The sequence below is a fragment of the Apteryx mantelli genome, chromosome 25 (genome assembly GCF_036417845.1).
Source record: "Apteryx mantelli isolate bAptMan1 chromosome 25, bAptMan1.hap1, whole genome shotgun sequence".
NCBI classification, from domain to species: Eukaryota; Metazoa; Chordata; class Aves; order Apterygiformes; family Apterygidae; genus Apteryx; species Apteryx mantelli.
Window position 1 is genome coordinate 7,397,957 of NC_090002.1, and position 24,468 is coordinate 7,422,424.

General features: G+C 46.3%; 3 protein-coding genes across 3 annotated transcripts in view; 2 read left to right on the forward strand and 1 right to left on the reverse strand.

Moving 5' to 3' along the window:
* The first annotated feature begins 1,657 nt into the window (after window positions 1–1,657).
* IP6K3 (inositol hexakisphosphate kinase 3) lies at window positions 1,658–11,603 on the forward strand. Its single transcript, XM_013957514.2, has 5 exons — window positions 1,658–1,868; window positions 7,446–7,668; window positions 8,744–8,916; window positions 9,528–9,703; window positions 10,959–11,603. The coding sequence occupies exons 1-5, from the start codon at window positions 1,670–1,672 to the stop codon at window positions 11,433–11,435; spliced, it is 1,248 nt and encodes a 415-aa protein (XP_013812968.2). The 5' UTR covers window positions 1,658–1,669; the 3' UTR covers window positions 11,436–11,603.
* Window positions 11,604–13,979: 2,376 nt separating this feature from the next.
* On the forward strand, window positions 13,980–18,312 carry UQCC2 (ubiquinol-cytochrome c reductase complex assembly factor 2). The gene is made up of 4 exons (XM_067310662.1): window positions 13,980–14,159; window positions 16,914–16,988; window positions 17,339–17,408; window positions 18,131–18,312. Exons 1-4 carry the CDS (start codon window positions 14,022–14,024, stop codon window positions 18,223–18,225), a joined length of 378 nt encoding a protein of 125 aa, XP_067166763.1. The 5' UTR covers window positions 13,980–14,021; the 3' UTR covers window positions 18,226–18,312.
* A 1,167-nt stretch (window positions 18,313–19,479) lies between these two features.
* The window catches only part of ITPR3 (inositol 1,4,5-trisphosphate receptor type 3), a 44,573-nt gene continuing 39,584 nt past the window's right edge, over window positions 19,480–24,468 (reverse strand). Inside the window, exons 52-58 of the mRNA XM_067310799.1 lie at window positions 23,911–24,103; window positions 23,334–23,429; window positions 22,755–22,879; window positions 22,328–22,493; window positions 21,429–21,589; window positions 20,747–20,908; window positions 19,480–20,399 (exon numbers count right to left, since the gene is read on the reverse strand). Of these exons, the coding sequence (XP_067166900.1) occupies window positions 20,331–20,399; window positions 20,747–20,908; window positions 21,429–21,589; window positions 22,328–22,493; window positions 22,755–22,879; window positions 23,334–23,429; window positions 23,911–24,103 (972 nt within the window). The 3' untranslated portion in view covers window positions 19,480–20,330. The remainder of the gene's footprint in view (window positions 20,400–20,746; window positions 20,909–21,428; window positions 21,590–22,327; window positions 22,494–22,754; window positions 22,880–23,333; window positions 23,430–23,910; window positions 24,104–24,468) is intronic.

A 24,468-nucleotide genomic window follows, 5' to 3' on the forward strand; every position in this document is an offset into this window, starting at 1 on the left:
AGCGATGGTGGGAATACCAGCCCTGCTCTCAGTGGGCCACACAGGTGATGGAGGCTTTGATATAACAAAAAAGATCTTCTAAAGACCTTATTATCTACTGCACTGGTTTTCTTCTAGCAAACACTACTGATGCAAACTTGCCCTAAGTTATGGTAACGTGGCAGGAACAAGGAGAAAGTCACCTGTGTTAACAGGGCCAGGCAAGACCGGGGCTCTGCACTCTCCCTTTCGAGGGCTGTAGGAACATGGACCAGACCTCAAAAGAAGGATGAATTTTTTTCCCATCACTTATACTTTGGGATCTGGATTGTCTTCCTCTGATTTTACTGCCTTGATGGTATGAAGCAAGGCTGCTTCTGCAACGTAAATTTTAGCTCAGTTGCCTTTTCATCTTCTTCCCTGGCTACAGGAGCCTCTGCCCAATGTCTACCAGAGCAAGAGCCATCTATGAGCTTTGTGCAAAGAGTGAAGTGAAAGGGTTTTTTTGCAGGGTGCTTGCAAGAGAAACCAGGGTGCTTCTGCTGAGGCAGTACAGCACAGATGTGGAGCCTGTGTGTGTTTTTTCTAACTGATCATTTTAGAGCCAGATCTTGTTCCTGTCAAAATCAAAGATGAATTTTTCTCTGGGGCTAGAATCAGGAAACAAATCTGTTAGCTGAATGCTCCCTTGTGCTTTAGCAGAGAACACGGCTTGCCTCATTGCACAGCATTTGGAGAGGTCAGGTGGAGTCAGTGTTTGGTTTGCAGCCTGGGTGGGAGCCGTGTCAGTGCTGTTTCGACATGCCCTCATGCCATGTACATTATCATGATGGAGGAAATACTCTTTCTAATCTCTGGTGTTAACTGACAGGGAATGTCTCACTCTGAGGTTTCTTTAGAAGGTGTAGAAAATGTTGCTGACACCATCAGCAGTGCTAAGAGGCAGAGAACTGCCCAAGGACATGAACTTGCAGAGGTCTTATTAATAAACCTCCTTCACAAGGAATGTCCCAGCTTGAGGAAAGACTAAGTACATCATTAGCAATCTCTCGTAAGGCAAACCGGGACTGTTTGACAGCAAGGGTTGTCCCTCTCATGAGGAGAAAAGTATATCGTATTAATAACCTGACCTTACTGGCCCAAGGACTGCTCTGACACAGCTGGTTTGAAGAGGCAGCCACATGAACTTGATAGCTCTTCTCCATCGCCCTCCTCTGTTTCTTTTGCCCCCACCAGGTCTAAGCAGGGTCTCTTCTGGAAACTGCACTTCAAGCTGTGGCTCCCTGCCAGCACCCGTGCATGTAAAGATCTCACCCTATATGGGTGCACTTGGCACTTGCCTTCAATGCATAACACGCCCTGCAGGAGTCAGTCGCTGGGGGGATGGCGTGGAGGGCACATGAGGCAGGGCTGTATTCCTACCCCTGCTGGCATCCCAGCAAAGGAAGTCGGTTTTGCAGCGACTCGTGCCACCTCTCTCACCCTCCCGAATATCCTTGTTTTGCAGAGAGGGCATCAGTGCCAACCTGAGAAGCCAGAAGGCATCTTGGACTGACGTGGTCAAGATCCAGACTTGGCATTCACTGCCCCAGTGCAGAGTGCTCTGAAACCCTCTTCTGATCCCTCCTCGCTGTTATTAAACGAGATAGAGACATCCATATTTATCTGAGCACAAAGCAGACCGAGCACCATGGTGGGGAAGAGCCCCCTGGACCCCAGCGACACCAAGAAAGTGGTTCTCTTGGAGCCTTTCGTCCACCAAGTTGGGGGCCACATGAGCATGATGAAGTATGACGAGCACACGGTCTGCAAACCCCTCGTCTCCCAGGAGCAATGGTTCTACGAATCGCTGCCCCTGGCCATGAGGCAGTTCACGCCTCAGTACAAAGGTAAGACCCGGGCGGATGGTCCACGGGAAAAGCGAGGAAACTTGTTAAGGAGCACTGAGACCAGTGGTGAAGCTGAGAGCCAGCCTCTTGCTCCCAGCTGTGAAGTGGTGTTCCTTGAAATGCTATTTCAGAAAGGCGCTAACTAGCAGTGTTTCATTGGAATTAGGCAGGCTGCTGCTGAGTTTGGGATAAAGGCTGGTGTGATGAAGCGGCAGCACAGAGGAGATACTGGCCAGCTAGTGCAGGGCTAGGTCCAAGCTGTGAAGTCCCTAGTTCCTCTTTCACTTGTGCAGATCATGTTTTGCTGAGCAAGGACATTTCCAGGGAGCTTGTGCATACGAGCAGGTCTGGGAGAAGGGAATAGTTTCCTGTGTCTCCATGGTGGTGCAGCTGTGCGGACTCTCTGATGTCTAATAAGGGTTGAGCGTTGGCTGATGGCACCCGGAGTTCCTCTCCTGTGTCCACCCACCTGCTGACATGGGACTCATGGGACTCAGTAACATGGAGGCCTCCCATTATGTCAAAAAGGGCTGAAAAGGGACAGACATGGAAAGATGGAGGCTGGGAAAGTGAACTGGTGTGAAGCAGAGCAGTGGCTGTCTGTAACTTTCCCTGCCCGAACCACTTTGTCAGCTTGACTTAGCTATTAAAAAGCAGCACTTGGTGTCCATGGGAGTCTTAGCACTTTTTTTAAGAAGTCCTTCCTCCCTTCCTTTATTCCCCCACTATTTTTGCTTTTACTGCCAGACTTGTGCTGTTCATAAAGCTCCTGACCCTGGATTTTTGTGGGAGGCAAGAAGCTCAGCTGTCACTGAAAAACTAAAATATCTTTTGGTCCTTCAGCATTACAAAGAAGAGCTCAGAGTGTCAGCTGAGGTTTTGATGCGCTTCCAATTCAATCTCTCCCTTTCCCAGAGAGCCAGGGGCCTTTTTAGATTTATGGGACAATGTTAAAAAGATGCTTAAGAAAAAAAACAAGCCTTCCTCTAAGCAATTTTCTTTAGCTCATCAACAAGCAGGGCCCAGGGTTCAGTGCTGGAGAGCCGGGCCCTGCTTTGTCTCTCTAATAAAGATGTTAAGCAGTCACAGACTATCAGTTCAGGGGCGGCCTGGTTATTAATACCTTTTTGTCTCCTTTTTCTTTTCTGTTGGAAGTCCCAGTGAGTTTTGCAATGAGGGGTAATTAAATAAGAGTTCTCCAATTTGTCATCAGACAGTTTTTTCTACTTGTAATTGACCCAGGCCAAATACTGCACAAATTAAAAAGAGGTGGAATGTTTTCCCACGAGGGGCTGAGCATCAGGGGAAAATTCCTGAGGTCTTTATCACCTGTTCACACGTGTTGGTGTTCCTCATCTCTATTCTTAGTCTGTGGTGGGGCTCAGGGACCATTACGAAATGATGATATTATGTGCAATGTTGATCAAATATCATTATTCAAACCTAACACCGAGTTGGCTGCTTAAAAATGTCTGCAGCTCACTTAACCATTTCAGGCATATTGGTGACCTTGAGACCGGCTTTCCTCCCCACTAACTGCTTCCAAAACTCTGCCTGTCTAGTTCAGAGCTTGCAATGGGATTATGGACTTATTTTCAGGCCCAGTTCTGCGCCGACTCTATTGCACATGGCAGTAAATAAATGCACTTGTAAAATTAAAAATAAATCCATGAGGGAAGAGCTACATAGCAAAACGCTCCTGAGAATCACCGGGATGCCTCTAGCATGGTGATAGCATCCGTAAATATCCACTGTCTGCCTCGCCTGCTTTAGACAGAGCGGGACTGCATTTTTGGTGCAACTGAAAGGCCAGCAAAGACAAGTACCTGTACACATCTTTTCTCCCAGATAGATGTTTTCTTGTTGCAATAAAAGAGAAGGTCAGTAGCTATCACCATGCTAAAGCTACGTAGTATATATTTGTTGTGCACATGTAGGTCACTTACAGGACACGTGCAAAACCACTCCATCCCTTAATGAAGTACAACAGGAAACACAAGTACTTTTTAAGGCTGAAAGGTAAGGTTAGAAAGGCAGAATTTTCAATTGGAAGGAGGTGCGATGATTACATTCCCTTGCAATTGAACTGCTCCTTTTTTGCCTTTGAAAATCTCCCCATTAATTTTCATATTAATGTAAGATATTTAAGGTCTCTTAGTTTCATGCTATATATAACGTTTTTAGGGCCAGATTGTCAGCACTATGTAGATCAGCACAGCTCCATTGACTTGCAGATATGTAATTGGGACAGTTTTTAAGGTTACAGGCTGCTGTAGTGCAGTAACTGAGGCGTAGCGCTAGATTTGGAATTGAGGACTCTTTTTGCCTCTCAGTGACTTTTTAAAAATAAAAAGTCTTTGACTTAGGCAAAAGATGTGTTGAGTTTTTTCATGGCTACCTCCCCTGAAAATTCAAAGCAGGCATCTGAGTTGGTCAGGTTTCTGCTTGCTCACAGTTACCTGTAATACGGATTTTTACAGATGAGACACAGCTTAAGATCATGCACGTGATGTAGGAGCCAGAGGAAAATAGATCTCCCTTTGCTTATGATGACCATGAGCAAAGGGCGGAAACAGCTAAAAATACTACTTACCCCCCACTTAAGGTTTCCCCTCCCACAACTCCCTCGGCAGAGCAGCCTGTGTTCCTCACTCCTTTCAGTGCAAAATTAGCTGATGTGACGGAGCCTGCCTCTACAAAGTGTTCAGAATAGCACTGATTTTACAGTGAAACTTGTGCAGCTTGTGCTGGGGTCTCACCTGCGAAGGGGTACCGCAGCAGAGGGGCTGTACAGAGGGCAGGAAGGCAGCACGTAATGCCTGAACACAGCTGGATCTGCAGGGTTATGAGATGCAGGCCCAGGGAAGTGCTGGCCACCCCACGTCTACTGGAAGTGGAAGGGGGCCGCAGACACACAGGACTGCTGAAATTCAGGCTGCGGAAACTTCCCTTAGTCAGCAGAACTCAGCGGACAGCGCACACATAGAGAGGGCAAATTCTTTGTGTCTGTGTTTGCTTACTGTAATCTCACTTTAAAAGGAGAGAAGGGAGTTTGCATATTTATTTGCTTTGGCAAATTTGCTCAGGAGAAGGGCTCCCTTCTTTGTAAACTGCAGAAATGCATCTCCCTGCAGTGACTAACAGACCAAGTGAGGGTGCTCTAGAGACTGTGGGGTAAAACCCAGCTCTGTGTATTGCTAACATCTGGGGCTCTTTCCAGTGATGAGTTTTGTTGGTCCAACAGACTTGACCATCCTCTTTTGGATCTGCCTTACTGCAGCTAGACTTGAAAGCAGCAGGGTACTGCTGCGGAGAACTTGTGTGGCTGGCATCCTATCTGAGCCTGAAAGGGTGATGCTCTAAAAATGCCCGTACTGCTTCAAGAGGCTCGGAAGCCTTGACAGAGGGTTGCTCGCTGCAAGTACAGCGATGCCCTGAGCAAAGGACTGCTGTTATCAACCCTTCTCAGAAAGGTCAGAGCCGTCTCCTATGGGAGCTGTGGCCATTCCTGCTCTGTCATTTGACACGTCGAGGCAGCAGTCCCGCTGCCAGAGCTGGGCTGAGACTGGGGTAAATACCTGGCAGGCTGAATGGCATTTGAGTCCTGTGATTCCCATAAAGTCAGGAAAAATCGCAATGCTAATATATTAAATATATAGTGGAAAATGCTAACCACCTCTCTCAGATTTCAGGAATGGGTATCGTGCCCCTCCTCATGTACGAACACCGGGCATGTAAAGGTCCATTCCCTCCTGTTGGCCCAGGGTGACTGCCGTTGCTGTGCTGGTCCTTGGCACTTGGGGAAGGACACGTCCATGACAATGTGCAGGCACCATGTACAGAGGCAGCAGTGCCAGCCCATACACATGCTTTTGGAGACTAGACCTGCTCTGGTTTTGCTGGTGTGCCGGTGGGCAGCGATTCTTCTGGGTGTGATTGTGTCAGCAAAACAAACCAGAAAAAGAGAGAGAGAGAAAGAGGCAAGCAGACACTTTGGATCTTGAAAAGCCATAAGGCACAAGCTGTCCTCTCCATCAGGCCGGCTAATGTAGGTTGCCCAATTGCCCTCCTTTCAAAGATCATCTGATACAATATTCCAGAAAAAAAATGGCTCTCAGTATTTTCAGTGTTATTTCCCCCTTATCCCAACAGTAAAAACCCAAGTCCCTGTTTGTCATCTATAGCGATCCTAGAGAGATGTTAGCTGGTACTCGCACAGAGCTTTCCATCTTCAGGACTAGCTGCAATAGTATGCGCTAATGGGCAAGGTACTGACTGAGGCTCAGGAGACCTGGCTTTTATTTCCACCTCTACTGCTAGTCTGCAGGATGTTATAGGTAAGTCGTGTCTTTCCGAGCCTCAGTTTCCCTGTCTCTAAACTGAAGATACTGTCTCAAAAATGAAGATACTGATTATGCCCTCCTTTGCAAAATGCTGTGAGCACTGTGAGTGTGGAAACAGCTTGGTGGTGTCACTTAGGAAGTGCCATCATGCTATCTCCATCCCACGGATGGGGAAGGAGAGCTTGCCAGGTTAAACTCCTGCAATTGGAGCCCGCTCAGGGCTGCTGAGCCCTCACAGCTCCTCCTGCCTTCAGCAGGAGACTTCACTGAGCTTAACTGCTTTGAAAAGAAGACCTCAGTGTGGTCTCCCGGAGACAGAGGCATCAAAAAATAGAGGCCAGCACTCACGTAAGGTGCAGCTCCTCAAAGGCATTTGGGAACCTCACACCCTTTGGTCGAAATGTCTTGCTCAGGGTCACACGATGAGTCAGAGAAGAGCTGGGACTAGAGTCCTATCTCCAAGGCTAGCAACTGAACCACCACCATTGCTGCTACAGTGGAAAGTGAGACCTAGTGCCTCGAGACCTGTGACATGGATGACACCATGCAGAACTGCCTGCTTCTGACAGGCAGAGTTTTCTAGGTGGCCACAGAAAATTGTCAAAATAAGGCAATTCCCTTCCTCTGCCCTCACCAACTCCTCTTGGGAGTGTGCTATGGCTTTCCTGCCACTGTGGTGCCACTGCACTCTTTCTGATTAAGCAGTTGACATGCCAGTTGTCTTCGGAAAATTCCTTCCTTGTCCCCAACCCTCTCTTTGCTTTCTGCCAACAAAAAGTGTTAAAAAGTGAGACCTGAATCCCTTGTCATAAATGAGCCAGGAGTTTCTGATCCTACAGTGGGGTCTTTGCAGGGTCAACTGTTGCGTAGCAGAGCCTGGATGTCCAGACAGGAATGGAGAACGAAGGAACATGATGTTCAGCCGAGGCAGGTTTCAAATGGAGACCACAGAAGGGAGCAAGGCAGCCATATCTGGAGAAGAGGAGGGAGTATTAGAAAAGCCTGTGGCTGTTTTCCAGGGTCTCAGACTAATGGTGTTTACTGGGCCTAGAATCAGACTGGGATCATTGTGAGAGGTCACTGAAATACAAGGAGGCAGCTGTCTTGCTAAGTGCCAACCCTCTCAGGAGCACCTTGAGCTGGTGCAGACGGTGACCCAAGCCTGTATGATAATGCACAGGTTAATCTGCAGCCCAGGAACTGATTCCAGTTTGTTCTTCCCTCTTTTCTGCAGGTATCATTTCTGTGCACCTCAAAAAGGACAGCCTTGGCAACCTGAACCTGATCGCCAGCCCCAGCCTGCAGATGGAGAACTGCAGCCTGCTGGATAACACCATCAATGAGTCGTCAGTAACGATATGGCACAAGTGTAAGTGGGCCACCACCAGCAGCAACGGCAGCGAGCATGCGTTTGTCAAGTGGAGTCACACGCAGCTCACCAAGACCCTCAAAGACAGGTGAGACCGTGGCACGGGCAAAATGCTGCAAATGTCCTCCTGGGCCTGGCCTCCCGTTTCGGCAGCAGGACCCCCTCCTGGTTTGGGCAGGGTCTAACCGGGTGGGTTTCCATGGCATGACTCCTGGTTTAAGGCAAGGTGAACAGAAGCAAAAAGTCCAGCTAGTTGGCTTCATGGCTCACCTCTCCCTCTGCCTGTGGATGGAGCAGGGCAGATTCAGCTATCACTGAGATGATGTCACTCAAATTTATGCCCCAAACACTGCTTTCCACCTGTTCCCTTTGGTTGCAGCATGGTCCAAAAGCAGTGAAAAGGAGGAGAGGCCATCAGCCCCTGTGAGAATAGCCACCAAACACGCTCAAACTGTAATGTCTTTCTGCTGGGAACTGGCCAGAAGTAGGAGACATGCAGTAACTGCATACTCAAGGGTGGTTCGATCCTGTCCTCGTCTCAGGGGAGAGCTGTGTCTGAGAAGCATTATGGTGCTTGCAAGCACACTCTGACCTTTGGACTTGCGGAGGCTTTCAACAAGACATCTTTCATCTCAAATTGGTTCGGAAAAGACCTAGGTCAGCTGTGACTGAAGGGTACAATACTGCTACTGTGAAACCGCTGCCCTCAGTGAGAACAGAATTATGGCTTTTAGATGAGTTAGACCAACAAATGACCCTACAAGGAGAAAAAATATCCTCTTTGCTCCTTCCCTTCCCTCCTCGAGGCCAGTCCTTCTAAAATGGGAATCATTCCCATTGTTGGGCAATTTGCCTGTGTTGTGCCTGTTAGATAAATAGAGATTCCTGGTCACTGGTGCTATGAATGGTGCTTTTCAGAGAAGCCAAGCACACTTTGAAATTATAATAAAAGAAAGTATTGGCACCCAGCAATAGCTCGCTTTCTGAAAATTACTTTTAGGAGTAACAAAGGATCTCTGCAGGTTGGACATGATGAATATGTCTCCTCTGAGAGTCCCTGAAAATCTACCTTATCAAGTTTGAGGTTCTACAAAAGGGAAGGGAGGGAATATTCTCTTCTGGAGCTTATAAACCAAACACGTTCTTTTGTGTGTTTTGTCTAGCTGCTCAGGGAAAATGCTATTGAGGACAGACCTTCAATACCGTACAGATTCACTCTTGGAAGATGCAAATGGAAATCAGCCTGAAAGAAACAGCTACAACCCCTGGGGACTGCACTGTCACAGGCAGCACCTGAACCGCATGTCCTCCAAATATAATGAGAACAAACTTCATCGTATCCTTTTTCTCTCTCCACTTCCCCCCTAGCATAGTCTTGACCACAAATAACCAGCAACAATCAATATATGTTTTATTGCAGGGGTAGGCAGCCCTCCTCTGCCCAGTCCCTGGACAAATAGAGAATATAATTCCCCTGTATCTTATCCCACTTAAAAAACAAACAAACAAAAAAAACTTGTCAATAAGTCAAGGATCCCCTTGGCATGCATTTAAAAACACAACTATATAGGAATTAGCAGCTGCCTTGCCTTTTATTTTTCTATTACACTTCATTACCCACCAGTCATGTGAGTAATACAGTTTAACAACTTCCCCCACACCCACTGGAGTGAATTTAGTACTAAGGAAAGGTGTTGGATTGACAGCCCAGGGCTAGAGTGTCACTAGAGAATGGAGCTGTTGGTACTTTAATTGGTAGGACTGTACTACAGTGAATTAACTGAAATTGGCAGCAAGGGGCCTATAGCAATGACATGTTGGTAAAATTGGCTCCGAAAGTCTCATTACAGTTGTGAGCTATTATGGAGAATGTCAGCAGTTGCTGTGATTTAAGACCTCTTTCAATTAGAATTTAAAAGTATTGGGTTTCCCTTGACTCATGTTCAGAGTTTCTCTTGCTTGAAAATGTGGTATCAAAGTACAACTATCCCTGCATTCTGGACCTAAAGATGGGAACCCGGCAGCACGGAGATGATGCCTCAGAGGAGAAGAAAGCGCGTCACATCAAGAAGTGTGAACAAAGCACCTCTGGGTCTCTGGGTGTTCGCATCTGCGGGATGCAGGTAAGGTGGAGTCTCAGTCCTTTCAGTCTGTGTTTGACACACAACTTGAAACCGAGCTGGAAATCTAAAGGGACTCTTTCCTTCGTTGATGTAAATTGAGGTGGTTTCATTCCTGTTTCCCACTGAGTTTCTGGCCATTTCACCGTGTATCCTGTCCTCAACCAGGAGTGGATGCTTAGGGGTATAAGAACATGGCGTATATAGGGTAATCCTTCCCTCATATCCCCTTTGTCTTCTGGAGATTTGGCTACTTTCATAAATGGTGCCTGCATAGGGTCGGCTATGTTCAATAGCCACCGATATAAACAGCTGAAACCAATTTACAGCAGCTGAGAATCTGCCTGTACAGGAAACCAGATTTTCATCTCATGCTCAGCTTTGGACTGCTGCACAAAAAGAAAAGCAAAAACAAAAAGAAAAAAAGGATAATTTGCCACACTCATTCCTTCACGGAGCTGTCTCATCTGATCAGTGCAAGCATGAGGGGTTTATTTTGTGCTAAGTGTTATGGTTCCTCTTGATCAAAACCGCTACCCTTCCTTCTAGAAACTGAAACCATATATTTGTTCCACTTATACTTCCCAAGCAGGTTTCAAAATGTTGTTCTCCTGTGCATGAAGGATAATTATGACAATGATGATTATAAAGCACATATATAGTAGTATAAACATTTAATGTCAAAAACTGTGTTCCTTTCTGGTCTTTGATATCCTTCTGTTGAGCAGATTTTCCCTTAAATTACAACTGGCGCATGAGCTGAATCTACTCCCCCATTCTTACCGGTGTTAACAGATCTTCACAAATGTATCTGTCTGCATATGCTTGTACTTCTGTGTTTTAAAAAGCAAGATTATTGCTGCCCATGTGTTGCGTATTGAGAGAAGGTACAATAGCAGGGGTATTCCTGTACTACCGCAAACTCCTAACAGAGACAGAGGGAAAATGCTCTAAATCACTAATGACGTGCCTGTGACTTAGAGCTGTATGGGTTTCATGAAGGAGTAATTTATAGCAGTACAGCAAGAATCTGCACCAGTGGTTTAAATTGAATAGTTTAAATCTCCAGAAAAGACAGGAGGTGGGATTCAGTGGGAAGCCTGCAGTACGTTGCCAGTATTGCTAGACTGCAGAGGCTCTGTGAATCCCATTTCTCAGCTTGGATCTGAAGTTTTTAGATTAAGACAGAGTCTAGAACATTGGAAAACTGAACAATAAGGCATGAACTGAATTTGGATTGTTGTTCTCTTCCTTCAAGGTTTACCAAGCTGACACCGGCCAGTTTCTCTGCAAAGATAAATATTATGGAAGAAAACTCACACCCGAGGGATTCAGGCAAACCTTGCACCAGTTCCTTTGCAACGGTAACCACCTCAGGACAGATCTCTTGGAGCCCATCATCTTGCAGCTAAAAGCTCTGCTTTCAGTCATTAGGAAGCAAAGCTCTTACAGGTTCTACTCCAGCTCACTTCTCATCATCTATGATGGACTGGAGAACAAGGAGAATGCGACACCCTTGGATAATCACCTTCAGGGGCACTTCCAAAAAACATACTGCACCATGTCGCACGGCACTGGTCACTCCAAAGTCGACGTCCGCATGATAGACTTTGCCCACACCACTTTTAAAGGCTCAAAATGCAATCACACCACTTACGATGGGCCAGACCATGGCTATATTTTTGGCCTAGAGAATCTCATCAAAATCCTTCAGAATATCTCAGAAGGAAAATGACAAATTCTGTGGAAGTAGCCTGGATTTACTAGTCATATTCCTGAAAAGTACTGCATTGGGTCAGTTGTATAGGACCCTCACAGCTGCTAAATGTCATGTGCACGGTTTGGAATGAGAGCATGGACAGCTTGCTAGGAAAGTGCAAAAATGCTACGTGCCATTACTGAACTCAAGCGTAAAAAGCAAAGAGCTGAAAGAATCTGTTCTGTCTGCAATCAATCAGAAGATTTATTTTCCTTTCTTGTTTTACTGCTGTCCTTGATTTATTTGTGAGCCAGAAGAAAGCATTACTTGAAAGAGTCTTAACGATAAAATAGGACCTGCTCACCTCCACTACACTTACGAAGCCACGCAGGCCAAGAAGATATTGTGCATTTGAGTGAAACTATTTAAATGAGCTGGCAGGTCTTAACAGATTGCAGTATTACTTTCAACTCATGCTCAGTGCTATGGGCTGAGCACACTCAAAGACAGAGGCCAAAGAAAAACACCCCCCCCCGACATTCACGGTACAGATGCCCAGCTCTGCAAGACTGTAGGGCATACTCTGTACAGCGCGGGCGTACAGTACTTTTTGTTGAAACACAAATGTACTAGATGCTACAGAGGTCCTGGCTCTATAGAACTTAGGTGTAAAAGCAGGTGGACCTCAGACCAAGAACTGTGCATTGCCAAGGTTTAATATCCCTGAGGGACATAACAGGGCATGTTTCAGTAATTTTCTAAGCAAGGGCTCCATAGGAGCTGGAACTACGGGAATGCGATGATTCTGCCAGATACCAGTCATGAAAACATTCACATCAAGGTATTTTTGCTTCAAAAAGGCATGTGAGATCGAGTCAGGGACTAGATATTAAAGGTCACCTAGAAATTCTTTGGTAAAAATATTGTGTGCATGTTTGGAGGAGACAGTAACAACAACAAAAAAAACTTGATACAACAATGTTTACAGCTTTTGTGGACAGATTTTAATTATGGAACAACAATATAATTCCTTCCTGGATGGTGTGGGAAACTTGAAAGAGAAATCCTTACACAAGGAATAGAGCTACAGAACCCAGTTACTGGGGAGTGGGAGTATAAATAAAATTGTCCAAGTAACCCTCACTTCTTGTCCATCTTTTTTTTTTTTTCCCCACTTCCAGAGCATCCTTAAGCTATGTTATCTTTTGTTTAGAGCTGTGTGTTTTGAAAAGAGCCATTATTTCCCCAGGTTTAAATACCAGATCTCAAGAGAGATCCTTTCACTTGTATTTTACTGCATACAGCTGGTGAATTGCTACGATTTATAGCTGGAAATTTTAAGTCATCTGGCCCAGTTGCATATTTTACTTGGCCTAAACTGCATCTGGGAAGAGCTCATTATTTACTGAACGTTATTCACAGTGTTGCATATTTCTTGCCTACAAACTCAAGACAATTACAAAAAGCCACACTCTACTTCAGCTGTGAAAGGATCAAGCCATCAATTGTCTTGGCTGACTTGTGCAGCACAGTCCTGCGATCAATGCGAATCTAGGCTGATATAGCCCTAGTGATATAGTTTATACTGATAGAGTTTAGTACCTATCATCTCCGCATGTGCAGCACGTGCACCAGTGCTGAGCCTCTTGCTGGATGCACGCTCCAGGCCAGCGGGTCTCAAAGCGGAAAAGGGTGAAGAAGGGCCTGAGGATGGTGCCAGCTGCAGGGCACGCAACAGACCCCCTCAGCAGCGGAAGACACCAACACCTGTTGGCTGTGTGCCTTACCTGCTATTTTTCCCACAAAGAAAAAGCCATCCTGGCTGCTTGCCTAACAACAGGAGGCATGCTGCGGCCCCCCCCATATATCCCTTATACATATAAAGTATTTATTCAATCTTTTGCCTGCCAGGGGAGGAGCGCTGAGCCGGCATACAACCTTATGTACTCCACGTGGAGAAGGGAAAAATCGCTAAGTCTTTCTAGCTTTTAAAATGGCCAGGAACCAAGCATTACAGTAGCTATTATGTGCCACACTGCCGGCTGCCTGGCCCAGATATTTGCAGCACTGCAGGAGCGAGATCCCTTTGCCAGCCACACAAAGCACCGCGCTTGGCAGCGTGGGCAGCAATCGAGCAAAGGAACCGAGCAGAGCCCGGCTGCTCATCAGCTGCCTTTCAAAAACGCTCTAAGCTACAGTGTATAACGCTACAACAAGGTAGGCTATAAGGCCCCGGGCCGCAGTCCGGACCCTGCCCCGCCTCAGCGGCCTGCTCCCGGCCGCCAGAGCCGGGATCTGCGGGGATCTGCGCGGCGGGAAGGAAAAAAAACCCCAAACCTCCCCAGCACCTGAGGCGGGCGGATGAAGCAGCCTCGGAGGAGCCCCCCCCAGCCCTGTTTTTCGGTGCTGGCCCCCCCCACGGCCGCCCGAGGGGCAGCGCCAGGGAGCGCCCCCCCCCTTCCCCCGCTCCCGGCGCGCCGCTCCTGCCCCGCCGGCTCCCGCCCGGGGCTGGGGCAGCGCCGCGCGCATGCGCCGCCGCGGCCGGGCTGCACACGGCCCCTCTCGCCTCCCGTAGAACTCATTAGCATAGCGCCCGTCACGTGGCCTTCCCCGAGGGCCGCGATGGCGGCTACCAGGTACCGGCGGTTCCTGAAGCTCTGCGAGGAGTGGCCGGTGGAGGAGACGAAGCGGAAGCGGGACCTGGGCGTCTTCCTGCGGCAGCGGGTGGCGCAGGCCTTCCGCGAGGGCGAGAACACGCAGGTAAGGGCGGCGGCGAGCGACCCCCGGCGCCGCGTCCTGTCTGGGGGCGGGGGGCTGTCGCTCCGCGCTTTTTAACGGCCGCTCCGTGGTAAAATTGGGGGGGGTAGGGGGGGGGAGGGCGCCGCGCGCCGTTTAACGGCCGCTTCTTGGGGGGGGGGCGCTTTTTAACGGCCGTTTCGTGGAGGGGAGCCGCACGCCGCTTAACGGTCGCTCCGTGAATGGGGGGGGGGGGGGGTGTCGCGCGTCGTTTAACGGTCGCTCCATGGGGGGACAGGGGGTCGCGTGCCGTTTACCGGCCACGCGGGGCGGCGCGCATGCGCGCTGCGGCTGCCCGCCTTTTCTCCCCAGGCGCCTCGCGCCTCTCTTGCGGCGGTGGGCGCCGAGGTGGCGGCGGCTCTTGCCGGACTAAAACCGTTACGAACCCCCGCCGGTCTCTTCTGGCCGCCGCCGTGGGGCCCTGGGGTCGCCTGGCCCGCAGCGGTGCCCCCGTGTCGCTTCGGCAGCGGGAGCCGCTCGTGCTCTTTAAGGGTTTCTCTGAGGTGGTTGCAAGGGTTGCCTCGGTTTCTGGACACAAGCGTCAGGACCCGAGTGCTGACAGTGCTGAGGGTCTGGTGTGCTCCCTGCCGGGCTGCAAATCGGTGGCTTTTTCCTGTTAAAAGCCCCAGTGCATGCTCTTCTCCAAGCAGGCACTGTCCTTGCTTCGTGTGCCTTAGAGCTGATGCAGTTAAAGCTGGATGATAAGCTGCTGTTTGCAGGGTACCAGGAATGAATTGGGCTATTTCCTATTGCAAAATTTCGTGTAGGTCTTTTCAGAGCACAGGATGGGTTGATACGAATGTTTTGTGCTTCTTTGAAATCTAGGCCTTCTAAGTTTGCCCTAGCCAGCCGCATAGCTTGTTCCCAGCTTAGCAGGGGGACAAGCTTCAGTTTTTGCTAAATTCTTGCACCATTTGCAACACATGAGTTGGAGAACCCTGTTACAGTGATGATGGAAGTGGGACACACTGCGAATTTGTCAGCACTGTGGTGTAATCGGTTTTATTAGCATGTGTTGCTTGCCGTGATCCTATGATGACAGAATGATATGATAGGGTGGCTTACATAGGGAAGTCCAAAATTGTCTGACACCGTTAGGATGCAATGTTTTTAAAGCTGGACTCTGGCTACAATTGTAATTTTATTGGAGTTTAGACTTTGGTACTAAAATAAATTGGGCTTGACTTGGGCTGCAGTCTTCTAAAGATTTGGAGATGGTGCTCTGGAATGTAAATGTGTCCTTTCTTTCCGTAAAAACAGTGATGGAGGCTGTTCCAGATGTGGGTTTTCTACTTGAACGTGCCGTTATAGGCACCTAATTCTATATTGGTCACCGGAATAATCTGCAGCAGGCATTTCAGAAAGTGCTTATTGCTTTTTCATATGCTTAGGACAGCTAAATATGCTGACCCAATTGGCTACAAGATCCCAAAGCTGCCACTCATCTTGAAAATCTAAATTGATGCCTGCAGCACTGATGTCAATTTGTATGTATAAAGGCTTAATACAGTAAAAGGAAATGTACTGGCAGACAGCAGCAGGAAGGTATGAGAAAAGAACTAGAGCTATAAAGGATACTTTATCAGTCTGCTATCTGTTTTATTCACACACAATAAGATTTGCTGATTTATTTTTATTTTTGGCAATACTATTTCTGCTACCCATTTAGTAGCTATTGCTGCTATCATTTCTAAAACACCAGCAGGGTCATTTGAAATAGGACTGCAGAGTATGTTAAGCTGAAGATCACCTGGAGCATGATGATGTTCCCTTTTGACAGTCTGTCTGTCCTGATATTCTCTGTCCTGCAGCAGCCATTACCTACTGAGGAAGGAAAACCACCTCCTTGTTTGCATAGGGGAGACATTACCTGCCTTATGCTGAACCTGTGCCAATGTCCCAAGGGCAGATTAGCCGTGTCATTTTATCCTGACTTGTTAACTGTTGACAGTGTTCTTACTCATGTATCCATCTGTTTTAATCATTTATGTTTGATGTCATTGAACAGCAGTGCAGAGTTCTGATCAAGTTGGCTCCCGTTTTAAAATAGAAAAAAAAAAAAAGATGATGTGCCATACATGCTGCTAAATAGATGGCTCTGCAAGGCAGATGCACCTGTTGAGGGCACCTAAGAGAGGTTTGTGTATTAGCGAAATCTTTCCAGCTTGCTAGACCAAAATAGAAATCCATTTACCCTTCACAAGCTGTTCAGTGTCTTTCATGCTGCTTTCCCTAATCAATTATAAACTGTTTTTAGCCTTCATCAGGATTTTCTACCTCCCATTCTTATCCTATAGTACTTTATCCTATCTGATCCTTCAGAATAAAACAGGAGGCAAACCTGGCCTTTGAGTGAAGAAGTCTTGGAGATTTCACAGCACTGGCCAATAAGCGTGAGAAGACTGTCCAGCTGGATCCTCATTAAGTGTGTATTCACAGTTGATCTGTCAAATTTTCTCAAGTAGAATTTAAGGTCGGTTCTGGAGATTACATGCTTCGTTACTCTTGTAGGCCAAGCTGGGCAGAAGTGGAGGGGAAAGAACATGCTTTGCATTCTTGAGCAGCATAATAGGGGCCACTGGCATCCTACACTGTACTGAGAAGTCACCTAAGCTGTTTCTTCATTGTCCTTCACACAACCCTTTAACTGAAATGAGTTTTCTCTATGAAGGTTTAAAGTAAGAAAGAGAGTTGTGTGATACTTGCATACCTTTTCAGATTGCTGACCCTGCGACCTGTGACCAGATGTACGAGAGCTTAGTCAGAATCCACACCAACTACTACAAAATCAAGGTGAGCTTTGGCATTAGCTGTCGTTGTTTTAGGATGGCAAGCCATTAGGCTGCCTCATCCCAGCAGGGTTTCTGGGAAGTTACAGTAGACAAGTGAACAGTGAGCTGGATGTAGCACTACCTAGTACTTTTGGTCTCTCCAAGAAAGCTGCAGGCATCTTGGCCTGTATAACATGTATGAACAATGCAGATAGATAGTTCTTGCTATGGATGAACAGAATTCTTAAAGCTTGACCGAAAAATGAGCTTGAACTCTATTTTGTGGTGACATTATTATTTGCTTTAATGCACTTCAAGTCAAGTTCTCTTTCTCACTCTCTCCTTCTCTTGTGTACTTGTTCATTTGTGAAGTATCCACGCCTGAAAGATACAACCTTCACCGGAGTGACAGTAGAAGATTGCAAGATGATCCTAGCAACAGGTATTTATACGCTGCTTAATTTGGGAGTAACTCTTTGCAGGAGACAAAGTACGTTCCACTCTTTGTGGTGGTCACCGCATGACTTCTACTAAATGCTTGTGACTGAAGGACAGAATGGGACTGCCATGCAACTATATTAGGATGTTTAAAGGGGAATAAGGTCAGGCATTATTGAGGAGTTCTTAATAATTTATCAGGACAAGGAGTTGACTGATTGTCTTTTGCACTGGATGGAGACAGCAAAGGGTTTTGCAAGGGCTGTTTGAGACTGGATGGCAGGAGCTATGGGAAAGAAAAACACAGTATATTTATCACATCATTCTAAAAATGCTCAGTTTCTATTTTATTTTGTTCAAATTCCCTTCAGTATTTCTTCTCTTGTATTAGACTTTGAGAGAAAACAGGGCACCACTATGCACAAATACACTCAGCCAAGTTGTTTATTAAGTGCAGTGTAGGAATCTAGTGTGGTTGTGTTCTGCTCCAGTTCCTAACTTTGATTGCAGTGTGTGGAAACTGAATATTAGTGGTTAGTGATAAGGGACTCACCACATAATTGATTAGATGGGAAAACAAACTTGCCTCAAGCACTGCAGTAGAAATTCATTAAGAAAGATGAAAAGTCAAAAAGGAAAATATATGTAAGGCAATGCTCTTGTAAGAGAGCTTTCATTCCTTTGCTTTTCTGCTTTTCTTCCTCTTTCCCCCTTCTCCTTTTGCAGACATTCTGAAACAGATGGAGGAAATGAAAAAAGGGACATGGAAAAAATTGCGAGAAAGGTTTTATGCCAAGAAATCTGAAGAGGACTCAAAGTGATAGGCTATCATCTCCCAGATTCTCCACTGTATATATTCCTAAAGCACTGTATGCTGCCATGATGAATAAAGCCATTCATTCCTCTTAGCAACAACAATTTTATTCAGACATACACCTTACACCCTTCATTTTTAGCATGCCCCCCCTTTTTGGGGGTGGGGGGAGGCAACTCTAGGCCTTAAGTAAACTCATCTGTGCTGAAACTGTATTGGAGCAATGGCATGTAGAAGAGCAAGCTTTGTTTTGTTAGACCAGAGACCTTGTATTAGGAGAACCTGAACAACCAGGAAATGTACAGCGCAAATAGGTAAAACCATGTTAGCTTGAAACTTGATTGTGAAGACAATCTAATCTTAATTAATAATGAAAAAGTGGGGGGCTGTAGTCTTGGCTTGTATGTATGTGTGATAGCACTGGTAACAGTGAAACTGCAGTAGGGATCACCTTTATTTTTTGGTTTTCAGAAGTCCTAGCTAGCTGGAAAGATGCAGGAGGGGGCTGAAGGTGGCTGTTTGCCATGTGACATGGAGCAGTGTAAGGAGGGTTTAATTGCGATCGCAATCTAGTACCCTGTCTCCATTGCTGCAGTGGTGTTCTGGCAAGCTATATGCAGATTTTCCTGGGAGGGACGAGCACTGCTGTATGGTTTGCTGCGTATTTACTGACAGGTAAGGATAGGTTTTAATGGTGTTTGGCTGATAGGGCTGCCATAAACAAAGTTCAAGTGTGATCAGTCCATGCTGTGGCCTAGTTTTAATTCCTTTTTGAAGCTTTAATGCTTGCATCAGTGTCTATTCAGGGGGAGGCAGGGGGCTGGAATGTGTTAGCATAGCACTGAGTTGGATTTGGGATGGCTACAGAGCTGCTTGGCTCAGGGAGGATGAGTGTCTAGAACACAGCTATGCCAGGACTCTGCTTGGCTACAGGAAACACCAACAGCTGCTCCTTTTTCTGTCTTTGAACAGTGTTTTCCTGGCAAGTAGTGAAAGAATCTGAAACTTTGCAGCAGGCTCTAATCCAAAGCTTCAGAAAACAAGGCTGGTGTTTGAGGTAGTTCTTTATGGTAGCATTCTTCTCTTTCACATTCTGACTTGAATTTCATATGACATTTTAACATTTAACATCTGGAATGGAGAGCATTGGGTTGTCATGTACCTTGAGTAATACAGCCTTGGCCCAGCTTCAGGTCTTTGGATTGTTCTGCATTTGTGCTTTTTTTTTTTTTTTTAATAATAGTCACATTATATCCAGAGCGCAAAGGAAGGGATTTTTCTTTATCATGTTTCAGTTTTTATTATAACTTGCTTTTGTATTTAATTTAGTTAAGGCAATTTACAATTTAGTTCTTAAGTAACAACAACAACAACAAGTAAAACATTACACCAGAGATGAAATTAAAACACAGGACACCCCTTCACAGTGAACTCCTGTAAACCTGCAGTCTCCTACTACTGCCCAGATATTCTTTGTCCACAGAAGGCAAAAGACCAGTTCACACTAGTAAGAGCTTTGCTGCTCATCCTCATCTGGTGAGTTAAATTATCAATGCATCTCCTCGAGTTTAGCTTCTCTTTACTGCACCACAGTGATGGACAGAATTCTTTAAATAGAGAAGAATCAGCATGGAGCAGGTATGATGGATACGATGGCTGGTTTGCAAAGATCCACATTACTATTGACACTCTTGGAATAAGTTAAATATTGCAGCCCTACAGCTAGTAACACTACAAGTGGTATCCTTACCCAAGGTGCAGGCCACCAGAATGTAGTGCATGGAGATAAAGATACAACCCACATTTGCAAAATAAAGAGTTATTGCAATGAGGAATAAAAGTCCTGTATAAATTATCTTCCTACAAGGGCATTAGAGTAAGTTGTGGGTCCAGGTATCGTAAGTAATCCTTGCCAGTCACTGGTTCCTGTTTGTTGCTGGGCAGAATTGCTTAGAAGCGATCTAAGGAAAATGTTGACTTTGAAGCCCCTCAGCATCGTCTGGCTTTCTCTGACAGTGATGTCCGTGTGTGGACCCCAGGAACAAGCAGCCCTCATTAGCTGATACATCCATTTAGTCCCTTGGTGGATGAAGCCGATGCTTGTACTGTGCTTTAGTGGTTCATGGTATTCTGGACATCCACAAACCCCATCCTTTGTCTCCGCTTCCTTTGCTCTGTCATCTAGAGTTCAAACAAGGACACAAGTGAGGTAGGAAACCAGGCCTTCTCCTTTCTATTCACCAACACGCTTGTCAGACATGTGACTGACTAGGCTGCTTTAAGCATCTGATAGAAAGCCCTGTGAATTAGACTCTAGGTGATGAGGAATTAAGCTATCAAAAAGCACATGTCCCAACCGTCCCTGACCCCAAAGAGCTGCAAGAGCCCTTTGCTTTGTATCTGAAGCTGTACAGGATTGGGCTGCTACTGTCTACTGTTCCTTGGAATCAGTGTCTATTTTGGTAAGTACAGTGGCTTTCTACAGCCAGGTGTTCCTCAAGTGTTCCTATTTGTAAAGGTGTTAGTACCTGCTCCTTCAGCTCATTCAGCTGGGAGGTGAGATGGGACACCAGCTTCATTGTGGAGTTGAGTTTGTCTTGAAGATTTCGAATCTCATTCTGCTCCCCTTCCCCTTCATTGCTAACCAGCGACATGGCTCGCATCCGGGGGAACCAGTCAAGGTTCTTGTTCTGAAATAGCAAAGTTGGAGAGAGGGTGAAGAGAAGGGAAGAGACCAAGTAGGATTTAACAGGAGACTTTTGTAAGCCTGCTATGCTAAGGGACTAGAAGAAATTCTCAAAAGGTTGGCTTGTCTGGGTCTTTGCAAATTTTTCACTAATGGTCCATTTATTTTCCAGCTTTTTTCTTACAGCCTTCTGTGTTCAAGTTCAGAGTTTTTTCTTTTCCAGATCTCTTTGCTCTCCCCTCCTGCCTTGTATCTAGTCTCTACCACTGTTCTTGCCCTTGATTCAATCCTTAAATATCCAGCACAAAACATCTAATAGACAACGTGTTGTTGCCTGAGATTGCAAAGTAGAAATAATCAGGTAAGAAAGAATTAAGGGACAACTACATAATTAAATATTTTCCAAAAGTTCTATCTTAAACTGTTTGTTTTTCTTTGGCAAGACCATTGTTCTCAAATGTTTCCCTGGGGGTAGGCAGGTTGCAGTGGCGAAAGCTGCCCTGCCTGGGAGGACATACATATACCTTTATCATCTGTGCCACATAACTCTCTGGCCCTGTGTAGTCAGTCTTGTTCTTCACTCGCACCAGCACTATGAAGTACAAGTAGTTCCACATGTTGTGCTCATATTTAATATGCTCCTCAAAGGACACGGTCTTGTTGTCAAACTTGTCCCTTTCAAGACCTGGGAGAGGCAATCAAGAAAGAGAAGATGGGAGAAGAGGAGAAGGTAAGCAGTGAGCAAGCAAACAAATGTGAAAGGAAGTACAGATAATTGCATCCTGCCCCAGGTGTGACTTTCAAAAAGTGCTTTTAATAATTAGTTGGCATTTAGCACAAAACAAGCATCCAAAACAGGGGGAAAATAACCCAGCTGTGTATTCAGGATGCTTCTATTTAAAGTGCTACTAGCTATGTTTCCTGCATACATATCTAAAAGCATAAAAGGCACCCAGTGGATCTCTTAAGAAAAAAACAGCTAGTCTTATGGGGTTGTTTTTTTTTTTTTTGGCTGCCTGCCTACAACCAAGAGCATTCTGAAATGTTTTCCTGAATTTTATTTCCTTAGTAATATGGTGCTTTTTTTCCACTTGATAAGTGATGGCCTCAGGAGTGATAGATGCACAGCAGTGAGAACATCACAATGGGGCATTTAGTTTAACACCTCATTAACAGAAGACAAGTAAGAATACGGATAATTTCTCCCCTCTCAGTTCATGTCCTTGTTTAAGCCTGCTCATACTGCAGTGACCCACTGGTGGCCAGATTAAGTTTCTGCTGCAAACTCAATGAAAACCAAAAGCACCTGAAACTTCATTCCTTCCCTTATGTTTAGGTTAACCTTAAAAAAAAGCTTGTCTGCAGGAGGAACCAGGGGGAGGGAAGTCCTATGTACACAGTGAGCCAAGGTTCTAGCACTCACCACATATGAAGCAAGTGGTCTTCAGTATTTCTTCCTTCTTCTGCTTCTCGCTCCTCAGATCAGCAAAGGTGTCAATAATGACCCCAAAGATGAGGTTAAGGACAATGATAATGACAATGAAGAAGAAGAGGAGGTCGTAGACAACTCGAGCAGGAAACAAGGACTCCTGCAATGGACACAAGGGGAAAAACGTGTCTCTTCCACACCTTTCCTCTAGCCACTCCAACAGGGGTCAGAGCCTGAGGGTGCAAGGTGAAGAGGAATAACAGGGATGTGATAGAGGAAGAGAGGTGGAAAGCAATGACAGACAGCTGAGGGGGATAGAGCTGGAAGTGTCAACATTTCCAGGGAAGAAGGGCAGCTGCATTGTGGTAAATGCAGCAGAGCTGTGCGGAAGAGAGGGGACCCGCATGCTGCCTGAACTCACATCCTTTGATGGCTTCCGCAGAATGTCACCTACACCCCCACCATTCCTCAGGCCGTGGTTCAGGACAGTTACAATGCACATGAGCAGCGTGTCACAGGCACGTTCCCACTGGTCAGCGTCTGTTTCTAGAATACCATCGGGGGAGATAAAAGCAAAAAAAAACCAGTATAGACAGGGCAGAACGAGCAGGCTATTGCAATGAACCCAAAGCTACAGGGATGACACCTGCTACAGGGATGCAGTGGGCCTAATTTTCTGGAGGCAGGTGCTTGTGTAGGTCCTGACCAGCAACTTTCCAGTGACTCCTCCAGCTTGCTTCTTGCTGCGGAGGTGGTTGTCTGAGCGCTCTCAAAACTCCTGCTTTCCTTTATGACTAAACTGAATCTACATCAACGTTTTTGTGCTGGGGTCTGTGCAAATTTTACAGGCTCTTGCTTAACTATCTGCAAGAGAGTGGGCTGTTTCTGTCTGTCTTTCTTTGAAAAAGATGCTGTAGGATTTTTCCGATTTCACTGACAAATAAGGCAGGCAGCCTACTCTGCTGCTAACAGGGTCAGCCTTTTTAATGGGCTCACTTACCTTCCAGGGCAGTGGGTACAGCAGAGCAGCTAATTTTGTCACCACTGCATGACTCCATGAAGGTCTCCATGTTCCTTTGCATCCCCAAGGGGTCATCTGCAAGTACAAGAGACCATAGCCTTGTCAGAGCGTCAGCTTGTTTTAGTAAAGCTCTTTTTGATCCTGTCACAAATGCGCTTCAGCTGCATTCTTGTAGCTTGAATGCTATTTGCAAAAGGTTTTTTCATATTCGCCTGGCCTTTTATAGGCTTTGAATCTTTTGGTGGAGTTTCAGAAAGACCTCTACAGTGCTAAAGCTTTGCTTGTAGCTGAACATCACCCTCTCTGCTATCCCTCCTAGCCCCCCCAAAACCCTATTCTCCACAGGACTAGGTTCCTAAGTCAGCACAGGCAGCTGTCTGCTCTGGCAACCCTAAAACCCCTGAAGTAAACACACACGCGCGCTCACACACTTCCAAAGGTGGAAGGAAGCAGGGTTCTTATCTGCCCAGGATCATGCAATGATCCAGCTACAGAAAGGGGACCCATTAGGCCCTCCCTAGCCCAAGCGCTGCAGGCGGTGACGGCAAGGCCTAACCTTTGGCTTTGTTGTCCGGCAGTCGGTCCACCTCCAGGATGAAGTCATCTTTCAGGAACAGGAAGCCCACGATAGAGAAGAGGTAGACGAGGATGAGAGCCAGGAGGGCTGTCAGCAGGATGGAGCGCCCGTTCCGTGTCACACTTTTGATGACATTAAACAAGGTCTCCTCACGGTAGATCAAGTCAAACAGCTGAAAAGGACCCAGGAGCAAAGAAATGCAGCAGGGTGCTTTTCTGTGATAATGCTTGGCCTACCTCTATCCCCTTTAATCCCGAGATCTTGGAGCAGTCAGCAGACATTGACTAAATGTCACATAAAGCATTTAAGTTTCCCATCTTACTGTACAGAAGCGGAGAAGAATAAAATGACTTATGCACAGCAGGAGAGCCAAGAATAGGACACATGCACCCAGCCTTTGCCCTCACCAGCTAACGTTGCCTCCCAGCTGACCCAGATAAAGGTACACAGTAGAGATTAGAAACAGATCGCAAGACCGGGACAGAAATAGTAATAGATATTGTCAGAAGACAGAAAGATCAACCTATGCAGAGATTA